This window comes from Chrysoperla carnea, chromosome 1 (assembly GCF_905475395.1).
Source record: "Chrysoperla carnea chromosome 1, inChrCarn1.1, whole genome shotgun sequence".
Classification (NCBI taxonomy): domain Eukaryota; kingdom Metazoa; phylum Arthropoda; class Insecta; order Neuroptera; family Chrysopidae; genus Chrysoperla; species Chrysoperla carnea.
In genome coordinates this window covers 51539729-51553755 of record NC_058337.1, presented here as the reverse complement: position 1 = coordinate 51553755, position 14027 = coordinate 51539729, and the positions used below count along the sequence as shown (strand labels likewise).

At 29.0% G+C, this 14027-nt stretch overlaps 1 protein-coding gene across 7 annotated transcripts in view; it reads right to left on the bottom strand.

Annotated features, from left to right (window-relative positions):
* LOC123305751 (diacylglycerol kinase theta) overlaps positions 1-13698 on the bottom strand; it is a 32114-nt gene extending 18416 nt beyond the window's left edge. For 4 of the 7 annotated variants that reach the window (XM_044887560.1, XM_044887563.1, XM_044887565.1 and 1 more), the window contains exons 1-4: positions 13450-13698; positions 2863-3045; positions 2566-2786; positions 402-573 (exon numbers count right to left, since the gene is read on the bottom strand). In XM_044887560.1, coding sequence (XP_044743495.1) covers positions 402-573; positions 2566-2786; positions 2863-3045; positions 13450-13591 — 718 coding nt within the window. In that variant the 5' untranslated portion in view covers positions 13592-13698. Of the gene's footprint in view, positions 1-395; positions 574-2565; positions 2787-2862; positions 3046-13449 lie in introns of all 7 variants that reach the window. The other 3 variants (XM_044887561.1, XM_044887564.1, XM_044887566.1) reach the window with 2 other exon arrangements.
* Between the last annotated feature and the right edge of the window lie 329 nt (positions 13699-14027).

Here is a 14027-nt window from a genome sequence, read left to right as displayed (position 1 = left end):
AACCATTCTTTATATTATATTAATTAATTCATTAATTTTGTTTTGATTACATACATCATGCACATCTAATTATAGTAATTAATTTAATTTAATTTAATTATCTATTTAAGTGTCTATATTTATGCGTTACTACCTATCACTAATTAATAAAAATAAATAAATAGAAAGATTTAGGATCGATTCAAATAATAATCATATTAATTAATTATTTATTATAAAATGTGAGTTTTTTTCGTGAGTCCCTATGTCTGTCTATATCATGCTAATTAATTAATTAAAGTATGCACCTTCAAATGAATTAATTAATTAATTAAATAATAAATCTATATGAATTATATTTATTTATTATTACTATAAAATAATACTAAATTAAATAAAAATGATCAAAACACAACACTTACGGCATGAATACTCACGCGACATTGTGTCTTTTCTTCGTACTTGTACACCAATGATAGCTTCCATTGGTACTTCGGTGCGTGGAATGCTAACAGCATGAGGTGGTAAATATATTGGTTCTAAATTACCAAATGTACATTCTGGTGGTATATTACATCGACATATAGCATGTGACTTGAAACATTAAAATATTTTTAATTAATCATCATATCGATAGCATTTAAATGTTTAAATTTAATAATTAGCAGGAATGTGCACAAGAAAAAAATTAAATTAATCAACTCTCTGAAATTAGTGAATATAATTATAAAATTAATAATATTTATTAATGGGATATATTTTCATCCCTGTATATTATAAATGTGAAAGTAAGGATGTTTGTTTGTTACGCTTTCACGCAAAAACTAATGAATGAATTTGAATGAAACTTAACAGTAGTATAGCTCATACATCAAAATAACACATGAGCTATAATTTATAACGATATATTTTTAAAAAAATTAAATTTAATCTGACATTTAAAAATAGTAAATGAAAAAAATTCATGGCCATCTTATCAGATATACTCAATGAATTATGACTATTTTTAACCCCGAACTAAAAAAAGGGGTGTTATAAGTTTGACCGCTATGTGTGTAGGTATGTCTGTCTGTCTGTGGCATCGTAGGGCCTAAACGGATGAACCGTTTTTGATTTTTTTTTCCTTTGAAAGGTAATTTCATGGAGAGTATTCTTAGCTAAGTTTCAAGAGCGGGGGTTTTTAAAATTTTTAAATTTGTCGGGGGTTTCTTTAAATTTTGTAAATTTTACGTATGGAAAAATATTTAAAACTGAACACATATTTTACCTGTGTAAAATAATCCCTATCATTATTTCGAGTGTTGTGGCAGAGGGATAAGTGAGAGCAAGGGAGGTGAAGGCTATATCGCGGTAGTTTTTAGCAATCTTTACTTTTGTAACGGACACATCCTTCCCATTAATTATTCAAGTAATTAATAGTACAAGGAAAGCTGTGCCGTTGCATTTACCATAACAACATAATTTCTATTAATATTTATTCGATTAATAAATTCTCACTTTGAAGTTTGATTTATTATTTCGCGCAACTTCACCTTTCAGAAGAAGGTTTAAAACAAGACTTCATACTTTTAAGCCCAGCGAAGCGGGCGGGTATCAAGCTAGTGGGATATAATTCGTAAGCGCACAGAATGATAAAGAATGACAAAAAGATTCTATGTACAAGATATTGTATCTTATAACGAATAAATTTTATTATTTTTATTATCTGTTTATTATTATATCTAGGCGCAAGGGAGTGCATCGGGGCTAAATCCAGCCGAGAGTACCTACTAGTGTGATATATTGCACGAAATACTTTGTGGGGTTTTTACCCCCTTCATAGCTGTGTTTTACTTCATGATAAAAGGATGAAATTTTATAGATATACTGCCTGAATATGTCCTAGGTATGTTGTTCAAAATAATTTTTAATTATTAAAAAATCTAGCGAGTTCAAGATGAATTACGTTTAGAAAAAATTAATGAGATCGCCGTCACCTCCAAAAAAAAAAAGTTAAATAAAGATCAAATTTTTATAAGCCCAAAAATAGGCTTATAAAAACAAGTGAGTGCGATCAACAAAATATTTCATCAGAATGAAAGAATAAGAATTGAAAAAAAGGCACCTGTGGTCTTTCAAGAAAGTTTGAAAGTTGACTAAATTGATCTAAAAATTTCTAAAATTCTTTCATTGGTCGACATGTTTGATAAGGAAAAGAACTTGGATATAATTTTTTGATCTCATTTCTTTTATAGCCCTATTTTTTAGGAGGAACTTGGACTTTATTTCACATTTAAATTTTTAAAAAAAATTTAAATAACTCTACAATTATCCAGAAAGTATAACATAAATATACATCATTATTCAGAGAAATCATTATTTAATTTTTACAAGACAATAATATTATTAATTCTGCACCAAAGTTTCGTAAATTTTTATTACATAACTCATATGAATTTAACATTTTTTTTGAAGGTATCTAATGAAATTTTAATAAATTACAAAACATTGTTACAGAATAAATAATATACTTACCATTTTCTAATCCAAATTTCTGCTAACCATTGATATATTTAAATTAATAATTAATAATTAAAAACTACTTACTGTAATCCCACACCATTCGCAACGAAATCCAGTAAGACATTCAGATGCCCAACATGTTTTCTTACAAACAGCACACTTTGAGTTTGTTGGTAAATTTCCCTCTCGCCAATGATGTTCATGTCGAACCCAGGACAATTCTTTTCCTGGTAAATATGTTGCATTTTCTTTACAATCGGCCACTGCAAAATCTTGACATTCAACATGTACAAAATAATCACAAACTATAAAATAAAAATGAATACATGATTAAGTAGTACATTATATAATATTTTATTTTATTTAAAAATGAACACATACTTTCACAATGTATTGATAAACTATCATCCAAACGTTTTCGGCATACATTACAGAATTTCTTTTTATGATGAATTTGTTCAGACCAACAATGAGCTACAGGATTCTTAATAAGACTTGCTGCAATACTTGAACATGGTGATACCACTGTTTTTAAACAACGATCATGTACTACGAAATTACATACTGTAAAATAATAAAATTTAATTATTTTCATATTTCATTATTATTTATTTTTATTATACACTCGGTAAAAAAAAAACGTCATAATACAACATTTGCAAGCAAATAACTTTGTAGTTTACGGATTTTTTTGAGCTTTACAAAACCTCATAATAAAGGAACGTTGAAAAAAAGAAGCTCAATGTTTTTATGACTCACGTTACGCAAATTTTTGTAAAAATCGTATGATTACCGCTTTACAAAAAGCAATATTTTCGATAAATAAAATTGTATTCATAAGATCGTCCTTTTAAATTTTTTTTTTTTAAATGGACTTAACATTCCAATTTACTTTAGGGAATAAAGCATTTGACCTAGGAATCGACTCGTCGTCATTTTTATGGGAGCCGGTGGAAATTGTTTGCCTGAGTGTACTCAAAAAAATCATATTCATGCAAACTTGTGCCTTTTCGATTTACGCCCTTGTGGGTTTCCCAACATTTTTTGTTCCCTGACATGTTTTACCTAACCTCATCTTTGAGATATAAGTATTTAAAAAATAAAATGCGGATTTTCGCCGATAACTCGTTATTATTTAATTTTTTCAAACGCTTATATTCGCCCATAACAAATTTTCGACAAAACCCGTTTTTTCTTTCAAACTCTTATACAGTAAAATCTCGATAACTTAAACCTCGGTAACATAAAAACCTCTGTTACTTCAAAAAATACTGTTCCCTTCCCATCAGAGCCCAAAACCTCTATAACTTAAAATACGCAACCTCTATAACTTAAATAAATAATCTCTGTATAGGCCCTCAGTAACTACATAGAAACATGTACATACCTCTATATTAACTAGGGTACATAGAAACATGTACATACCTCTATATTAACCTTTACCTAACATAGACCCTTGATAACTTAAAACCTAAAATATTTTGTGTTTCCCTTGGACTTTAACTTATCGAGATTCTACTGTATATCGAAAAAGGTGAGATTAGGTAAATGATGTCCAGAGTCAAAAAAAGTTAAGAATGTCCAAAATAAAAAATCATATAGTTTTCTCATCAAATTTTTGATCCGAACCAAAAAAAAAACTTTACTTTCTTCAATAACGAATTTTCGAAAAAAATTTGTATTTTATTTTTTTTTTTTAACACTTATATATTGAAAACGGTAAGGTTAGGTTAGAGTGGCTGTCCTGGGTTGGGACATACTTAGACCATAGGGTCCGTTGTGATACCGAAAAAGGGTTGGCCCATCCCCCACCACTACTCCATAAACCATTTGGAGCTGTTTAAGAACAGCAGGAGAGCTTTGACATCGACGGACTCCAGGTCGTCAAAGAGACGCTGGCTCATGTAAGTCTATCTCGTCATGACAAGAGCTGGGCAGTGACAGAGAAGATGAGACATTGTCTCCTCCTCCTCACCGCTAACGGTGAGGTTTAGTAAAAATTGTGATGAGCCAAAAAGTATTTAGAATTTTATTTTTTTATTTTATAAATGCTTATATCTCGAAAACGGTGAGGTTACATAAAACATGTCAGGGATCAAAAAATGCTGGGTATTGTCCACAATATAAAATATAATATATAGTATTTTTAAATGTAAGTACGGTACTTCTGTCCCACTTTATGGGTGTAAACGAAAAAGCACAAGTTCGTATGAATATGATTTTGTAGACTCAAGCAAACATTTTCCATCGGCTCCATCCAACAAAAATCAACTGACGAGGTGTCGATTCTTTGGTTAGACTATTTTTTCGGTTTTATTTCCTCGATTAATTTCTTAAACGCATTTCCGGTTGGAAGGGCATTAGGCCAGCAAAATCTTTAAGACCATGTTTTTGCATATAAAATGAGTCCCAGTAGAGCCTAAAAGGATCCAGTAAAACAAAATTATATGCCTTAAAACATTATATTTTTTTACACAAAATGTGGCAAATTTTATTAAATTGTAAAGCTAATTGGAACAAATTATAAATTAGAATTTTTTTAAGAAAACGTTTCGATCTTTGTATATGTTTGACGTGGTGAAGATAAAGAAATTTGTAAAATAATGAATAGGAATATAATAAAAATACTACAGATAAAAACACATCATAGTCATAATGCAGTTATTAAATAGTGTAATACGTTAGTAATACAATGGGTATCATTAAATGCGTCCCACATGGCAGGGTCCGATCTAACTATTTTGCCGCTCCGGGAAAAATAATGCTTGCCGCCCTTTACATTAAAACTGTATAATTCATGAGTATCTATCTGTAATATTCACATATGTTAGTCTGGGACTTCTGAATAAGTATACAAAAATTTATAAGAGTATGTATATATGTGCGCATGTTTGTAAGCCCTTACTGAAAAAGAAGAGGCGTCCACTAAATACTGCAGGTTTGTGACACCCGGTTGCTATTTTAAGAATTTAACTAAAATCACATTGTAGGAATGTAGGGTAAAAGGGTATTCCTCACAAAATATTTTAGTACTTTTATACAAACTACTGGAAATATTGCCAGTTCAGAAAAGTAAAATCAGTAAAAAATTCGGAAGAGTTTTTTCATGTTCTCAATTTAAAATTTATGCATATTGAAATAGTTGGTTGGTTCTTTCCTATTTAGGTATTTCTTCTTTTTTTCGGCTTGGCTGTCTTATAATTTTCTTAGGAGACAACCTTAAGAAATTATAAGACACAACACCATTTTAAAATATGTTGGTCTGTCTAAGGATTTAAAACTGTAAAAGTAGCATTTTTTTAAAATAATAATTTGGATTGCTAACCATGGTAATATAAGTAAGGTTTTTCTCTCCGAGAGTTAAAGTTGAGAATTCCGTGAAATCGGCCGGGCGCTCCTAATTTTGCCACCCTGTGCAGTTACCCTGCTGACCCTCCCTTAGCACGGGCTCTACTTGTAACAGACACATCTTTCCGTTAGCTATTAATTATTCAAGTAATTAATAGTACAAGGAAGGCTGTGCCGTTGCATTTACCATAACAACATAATTTGTATAAAAATTATTCGATTAATAAATTTTAATTTTGAAGTTTGATTTATTATTTGCGCGTCAATTCATCTTTCAGAAGAAGGTTCTAGAGAAGACTTTATATTTTGGTTCCGATACCGGGAATCAAACCCGAGCCTCCTGGGTGAAAGCCAGGTATCCTAACCACTAGTCCATAAAAAGCAAAAGTTGCAGTTGCCGTTGCCCTGCTGACGCTCCCTTAGCACGGGCTCTACTACATGGTACTTATTTCTTTCAATTTCCTTGTGTATACAAAATATTTTCAATCAACACAAAATTCCGTGTGAATATTCTAAATTGTACGTGGGGGCAAATTCTTTAAACGATTGCAGTAGCATGAAAATAGTTTAACAGATCTAAAAATGACTAAAATACATTTCAATTTGAATAAGCGTAGAACGTATATTAAGAAGGAAATGGAATGTCAGTGAAATGATCAATGTTTTTCCAAATAATAATACCTATGGAAAATTTCAAAATTGATATTAATAACTTGAATAATATTTCAATTAATATTTTGAAGAATTATATAAAACTCATGGTAATACTATAATGGATTTGCTTTAATCGTAGCATAATAAATAGCTTTAAGATGTACTGAAAAGACTGGCAAAATCGGCGCATAGAAATAGGTCCGTTAGACAGGAATCGCAAAATTAAACTTTTCATTTTAAGAAACTGGAAGTTTTGATTATTAATAAAGTTGTAAAAAATCAATTGAATAATAAATAATAGGACTTTTTATTTTAAAATCACGATTCGCTTTTATTTCGGACTAAAAAATTTATAATCAATATGTCAAAATGAATAACAAATTTCTATATTAGTCCAATTTATTGCTGTCAGTTCAAAAAAATAAACTTTGCACTTGCGCTTATGACACGATGAAAAGTTCTACATGCTCATTTTTTCTATAAAAACTATAAAATTCAATATTTGTAATTTTCAGAAATAATTACGAATATTGAATTTTAAAAATTTGTACAATTTAAAAAAAATCTTTGCAAGGGCCAGACGTTGATTTGTTTAGTCTCTAAGCTACACAACTTTGACTCAATAAAATAATTCATATTGCATTGTTTGTTGAATTTATTTTCATTATCCAGAAAGTTGATGGTGTGGACCATAAGAATCGCACTAACACGAACAGCTTAATTTTATGTAATTTTAGCTTAATGATTTGTTCTTTTTAAATTTACTAAATAAGATGGGCTGTGATTACTAAATAAGATCACAGATTGTTAGGCAATAATTTGGTTACATCTAAATTTAAAATAACTTTACAATAAAATATTTAAGCACGATTTTTATACTCTGTATATTTGAAATATATATCAAAGTATACTAATTTTAGTTCCAAGTTTGTAACGAAATATTGATGATACGAATAAAATTTGTGTATAGTTATTTATAAAATCGCCTAATTAGTTCATTTGCGTTTATCCGTCCGTCTGTCAGCAAGATAACTCAAAAACAAGACGTAAAAAGTCAGTTTGAGTTCGTAAATGAGCAACATAGATCAATTAGGTCTTATTATCTAGGTCTTTCCATCTTGTAAATCGTAAAAGATAGAACAAAAATTTAAATGTAAAAAATGGTCCGTATGTAAAAATAAACAACTTTTGTTTTTTTGTAAATATCATTGTTTTCCCGTGAGGGTGCAAATTAAGCCAAAACTTTGGTGTCCATTTTCCCTAAAACTATAAAAGATAGAGATAAGTGGTGGCCGAAAGACCAACACAATTTTTAAAACTTTTCTTATTTATTAAAAATAATGCAAACACTGATGATCAATACTGTCTATAGGTACAATGTATTTCAACAATTAACTCATTCAATTGTTTATTTTCTATTCGTCATAGTACAATATACCTAAATTCTTATATGATACACCTAATTTTATATAATTGTAGATCTGATGAAGATAAAATAAAAATCGAAACATTTTCTTAGTAATAATCGAAATATAATAAATATAATATTAATTATTAAAATAATTCAAACAGTTGATTGATAGTCATTAATATGTAGATAGATAGGTACCTGTTAAAAACCACTTAAATATTATTTATTACTTACAAGTAGATACAGATACTTAGTAGTTACTTAAGTCAAGTGTTTATTACTTAGGTACTTACTGCAAGTAATAAATAATAACGTAAGTGCTAAATGCTTAAGTTATATCAATAAATCATTTATTCATTTTAATGCATGTAGGAAGGAAGAAACGATACACTCTAGTTTATCTTGGAATTATTCATTTTTTAGTGTGTATTCAAAACATGCCAAACGTCTCATTTTATAGAAAATGATTCGCAATAAATACAAAGAATCCGCTAATTGCCCAGCAGATGTACGTTGTTTCAATTTTATGAATCATTTTTATCACCTTGTTTGTGTAAATAATTTTTGTATCAAGGGTAGAGAGCGTGCACGGTTATTTTTGGGCATATAATCTCATTGTTATTACTAAGTATCAATCAAATTATTATTAAGTATAAATAATTAATTAAATAATAAGTATCAAATGCCTATTTATTTTTTTCAATGCACTTTTATCCACCAACTTGGTTATTATTAAGAATAAAGCAGTAAAAGTGTATAGTCTCCATGAGTTAAAGCTTCAAAAAATGTTCTCAATAACTAGAGTTGAATCATTTAATGCAAAGATACAGCAGCAATTAAAATTCGAATTGCCTTTCAAAGGCTATGATAAAAATGGATAAACTTAAATTCGTTTCAGTACTTTTTACTTGACTGAGTAACCCAAAGGAGTGTTCAATCAATCTATGTCTGTTCCTAGGTAGCACACTAGATTTCTATGATTCTGACGTCAATCGATTTGTCTCAACCTTGCAAGTACTACTGAAGATATGGCAGTAATGAAATATCGATATGACAATCACCAGACGCTATATATTGTGAAAAATAATGTATGCGTGTTTTTATGTGGCACACTAGAGACCAAACGTGTGGACCGATTTTGATTATTCTTACGTCAATCGATTTGTCTTATCCTGGCGAGTGCCACTGAAAATATGACAATAATAAAAAATCAATAAGACGACCACCAGATAGGCTGAAAATGAAAGTCGACAAACTATGGTGGTAAGTCGAGTATCGTTGAATAGTTATTTGAAAATCCTAACTAAAAAGGGAAAAAAAAAATTATTAAAAAAATCAAAAAACTCTACTGAGTTAAATATAAACTGAACCTTTAACACTCGGGACCCATAATTGGGAAGATTCAAGCCGGTGTAGATTTTAATGGGTCCTGACTGTTAAAGTCACTATGTAAACTGCTGGACTTGTTATTTTCTTTTCATATTATATTAAACTCAATCGGGTTTTTTGATTTTTTAAATAATTTTTTTTATTAATAAAAGAGCAGATTTAAAAACCGTGTTAAATCTTTAACTCGGTTTAATTCATTCTCGGTTATTATGAAGTGTTCCCAAGCAAAAATCTATGTTTTAATGTGTAAGAGACAGGAAAATTTAAAGACTAATTGTCAATATTTAAGTAATTACTTGTGTAACCATGCATGTAATACACACATATTGTGAATAATTCAGAAGTTAATACTAGGTTACGTTAAGTTGAAGCGACTATTCCGAGGTGCATTATAATATCTAAGTCAGACTGGCTTTATAAGGACCATTTTGCTGTCTAAAAGAGGGTGGCCCGTCTCTATTAACTAATTCACTATTCCTTTGACAATTTCGAGCTGTGCAAAAATACTAAATTTCAAAGAATGTTCATTAATAGATTGTGATGTCTCTTCTTCCAGTTTTTTCCAATATCCATGGTGCATTGGTTGTTCCAAATACAGAAAATGTTTGTCCACCGGCATCCTGTATTAGCTTCTTCTACGTGTAGAAAGCCAAAGGAGAGAGATAACATCTTTGAAACACCTTCGATTATGCTTTGACCATGTCTGCCTTGATTAATACAATCATATTGATATCTTTATTTCATATTGACTCTTCTTAAGATGGTTTTTAAAACCAACTTGTAATTCACAATAAATCTAATGCCTGATAACTGTATGTACTTTCTGGCCAGGTCGCTGCCCTTATAATTCTTTGCAATGCCTCTAGAACTGTTTTAACAAAAAACAATTTTATGTTGGCATTCGCTAACAAGTCATTTAGAGAAAATCGGCAATCATATGATCATAGACCCATCTTACATATTTCATCGCTGCTTGGCTAGTAGTGAAGATAGCAATGCCGCTGCACATTTGAAGAAAGTATTCAATCTTATCCATTCAAATACCTCGTTAACGGTAAACACTTTCGATTGATACACACCGCAACGTTTTGGCAGTGGAAATGCTAATTTTTCGTTTAGATTTTCAAAGTAAACGATGCAATCAACTTTTTTCTCTAGGTTAAGTTCGTCAGTATTTGCAAGATTAAGAGAGGAGAGAATGTAGTCTACATATGTCTTTAATGTACACCTCCTTAACACCTAAGCATTATCATTATGCACTTAGTCCAAATGGTAACGTTCTACCGCCGTAGATTCGATATAAAAAAAACACTACCAGGTGAATTCTTTGAAAACTTTGATATACTTTAATGTTTAATGAAAACTGAAAAGGTACATTCATTATTCCACATAAAGTCGATTTACAATCTTGCTTTTCCAAATATATTTATAACTAATATATTTAATTATAATTCAACAATTGTTTGAACTGCACTGTAGTATCAGCCGTCCACATAAACTAGCCGTAGGGAACTGAACTTCATTTTCACAGCACCCATAGCTACACATTTTCATCTGTCGTTTCCATGGAAACCACATTCTATTTCTGTTATTCGCACAGTTACCTTCGATGTCAGACTTAATTACATTCTTTCTAGAAACGACTTTCACAGCCACCCACTCGTTAAAATATTAAGACTAAGTACTTTCAGATTGAAAACCAAGCTTGTCGCACATTTCTCCATGTGGAGAAATTATTTGTGCAATATCATATCCAAATCTTTTGAAAAATTATCCTGTGATTAGTATGAATGCTAACTGTTTGATATAACGTAATTCTTAAAAAAAACCTTTTTAGAACTGGTCAACACATCAATAATTCACAGACAGTGTAGACCTATGTATTTATTTAAGTAATTAAGATTTTTGCCTTTTAGCCTTGTTCATTTGTAAGTTTACAATGTTGGTCAGTAATTTTTTTAATTTTTTATTATCTTAAAGGACATCATGTTATGTAAGTATCTTTGCCAAGTCAAAGCATACTAAAGAAATATAGAACAACATTATTTTATAGCCTATATTACTGCCGAGGTTTCCTTAATATTGTGAAATGGTTTTTGTAATAATATACTTCCGATCTTAGACAATTCGAATCTCATGATGAAATATAAAATTCGGGTTATCAAGTTTTTCGAACTATCGAATTCTAAAACGACCAACCTGGAATTTAAACATCTCAAGTTCAAGGTCGTGTGTAAATGACATTTTTTACATTTCACGTATTTACATTCCCATTATTGTTAACTCTTTAGCCTTTTAAAAATAGTTTATTTTAATTTTTCTGTTTCACTTAAATATCTGAGAAACTCGAGTTATGGAAGTTATGGCATCAAAATTTGGAAATAAATTTTATGCTTATACCTCAATCGTCAGTTTTTTAAGTTAATAGTATCGAAACTTCGGATTAAAACGTATTCTCAGTTTCTCAAAACAACGAAAATTCGTCTAATCGAAGTTTATAATTTAAAATAGTCAAATTAGAGAAATTAGTCACAAGGATTGTAGGGGGAAATGTGGGAATTTAAAAAAATCTAGTAATTAAAGAATTTAAATTTTGGATTCTCTAGAATCGACTGTACTTATCTAGAGAGAAATTAACGAATGCCAAAGGATAATAGAGTAAGAAATGTTACATTTTTTGAATTCAATGAAATTAAGAATTTGGATTGTTTTAAATACAAAAAAAAAAAAAACATTGTTGATTGGGAGGATCTGATCTGTATTTATATTATATCTATCTATCTATATCTACACTTGATAGATATTTGTTATATAATACATTAATAGTATAAGAAGAGAACATGAACTCAACATGGTAGCAAACAGTGAAACAGAGCAGGCAGGTAGGTATATGAACATTGATTCGGTGACATTCGATAATGTTCGTGGTTGTAGATGGATAGATAGTATATGTTTTATGTTCGTTAGTTCGTATTCGTATAAGATGTCGATTCGATTGTGTATTATACTTGTACTTGGTTGGTTAGACTGTACTCTGTACTGTTCATTCGTGTCACTATGAGCATGAATATATCCAACCAACTGACATGTTTTTTTAGGTTGATGGTATTTAAAAACATGTTTTTTGTTCAAGATTGTACAAACAATATGTAGTTACGTTACAATATCAAATGTATTATTTGGTTATGAATATTATATAAAATTATACATATATTATTTAATATAATAGCAAGATACTATTTAATCATAACCATACGAATATAAAACACGAACATACACGATTATTTACAATTTGTTCAAGCATACATATTATATGTACGTAACGTAATATTATGGATCTATATTAAATTTTTAATCTTAAAATATTATATAAAATGAATATAATATTAATAAATATAATTTATTAATTATAAATATTTAGATTTAAATATATATAATTATTATATAATTATAAAGAATGATTGAACACATGTTTTATAGATGAGAATATAAAAGCAACCATATACCTGTAGTACATACATATATAATACATATATATAGTTATACGTATGTATATATATAATGATGCGGTTATATATTGATCGTTTATTCAGTTATACATATATATACATATATAAAATTATATTATATATAATATATATATTAATATTATATTTATACAGTATTATGAATGTTTTTTTTAAATAATTATATGTATAAAATTAATTAATAATAATTATAGTACCTTCTGTAACACTTGATTATTACATCATCATTATTTTGGCCTGACTGAATTCAATTATAATTCTTGATTTAAATAAAATAATAAGATTTATTTTTTAAATATTATAATGCTTTAGCTAAAGACACACTGAATGTAACTAAGCAGGTACATAGACTCTCAACACACTTAACCATCTTCTGTGAGTTAAAAGGTCATCACCTAAGTTATTTATTAGTCTGGTCTGATCAATGAATAAATCGCTGATGAGCATGAATATGGGATTAAATTCATTGAAGTGAAAATTGAAATATTTTCTCAATTAAACTATATTATATTAATGTTTTGACTAAAATGAACTCAACCGTTTTTTCACCAAAATCGGAATAATAACGAGTGATAACCTGGGATCTCCCATCTATCTACATAAACAATTTGACAATATATTAAAAATATAAATACATACCTTCACATATAAATCCTTGTTGTATAAGACCCCATAACATGTCACTACAATGATGACAATATGTTGGTTTATGAAATGTTTTTTTACCAAATGTATGACCATGATAATGTTGTAGAGCACCAGGTGGCGGAGGTACGGCCATATTGTTGTATTGTGCCACCGCCACGGCTCCAAATACTTGTATGTATGGAGCCAGTCGTTACTGATTTTTATATTATTTATTATTTGATTTGTTATTTTATATTTTAAACTTGTATTTTATTTATTTATTAATATTATAATTTTATCTACTAATCTATTGATTAGTATGTTTCACCTCGCCTGTACACGTGTTGTTTGTACGTTATATTGTTGTTTTGATGTTGTTTTTGTTATACAATAATAATAATTATTATTACTATTGTTAATTAATACTTGTTGTTGTTGTAGTAGTTGTTGTTGTATATACTTATATATAATATATTGTTGTTGTTGTTGTTTAATAAATAATATAAATAATAAAACATAATAATTATTAATTAATAATAATAATAATTGAATTACTCCTTGTTGTTGTTGATCACTTGTTGTTGATGTTG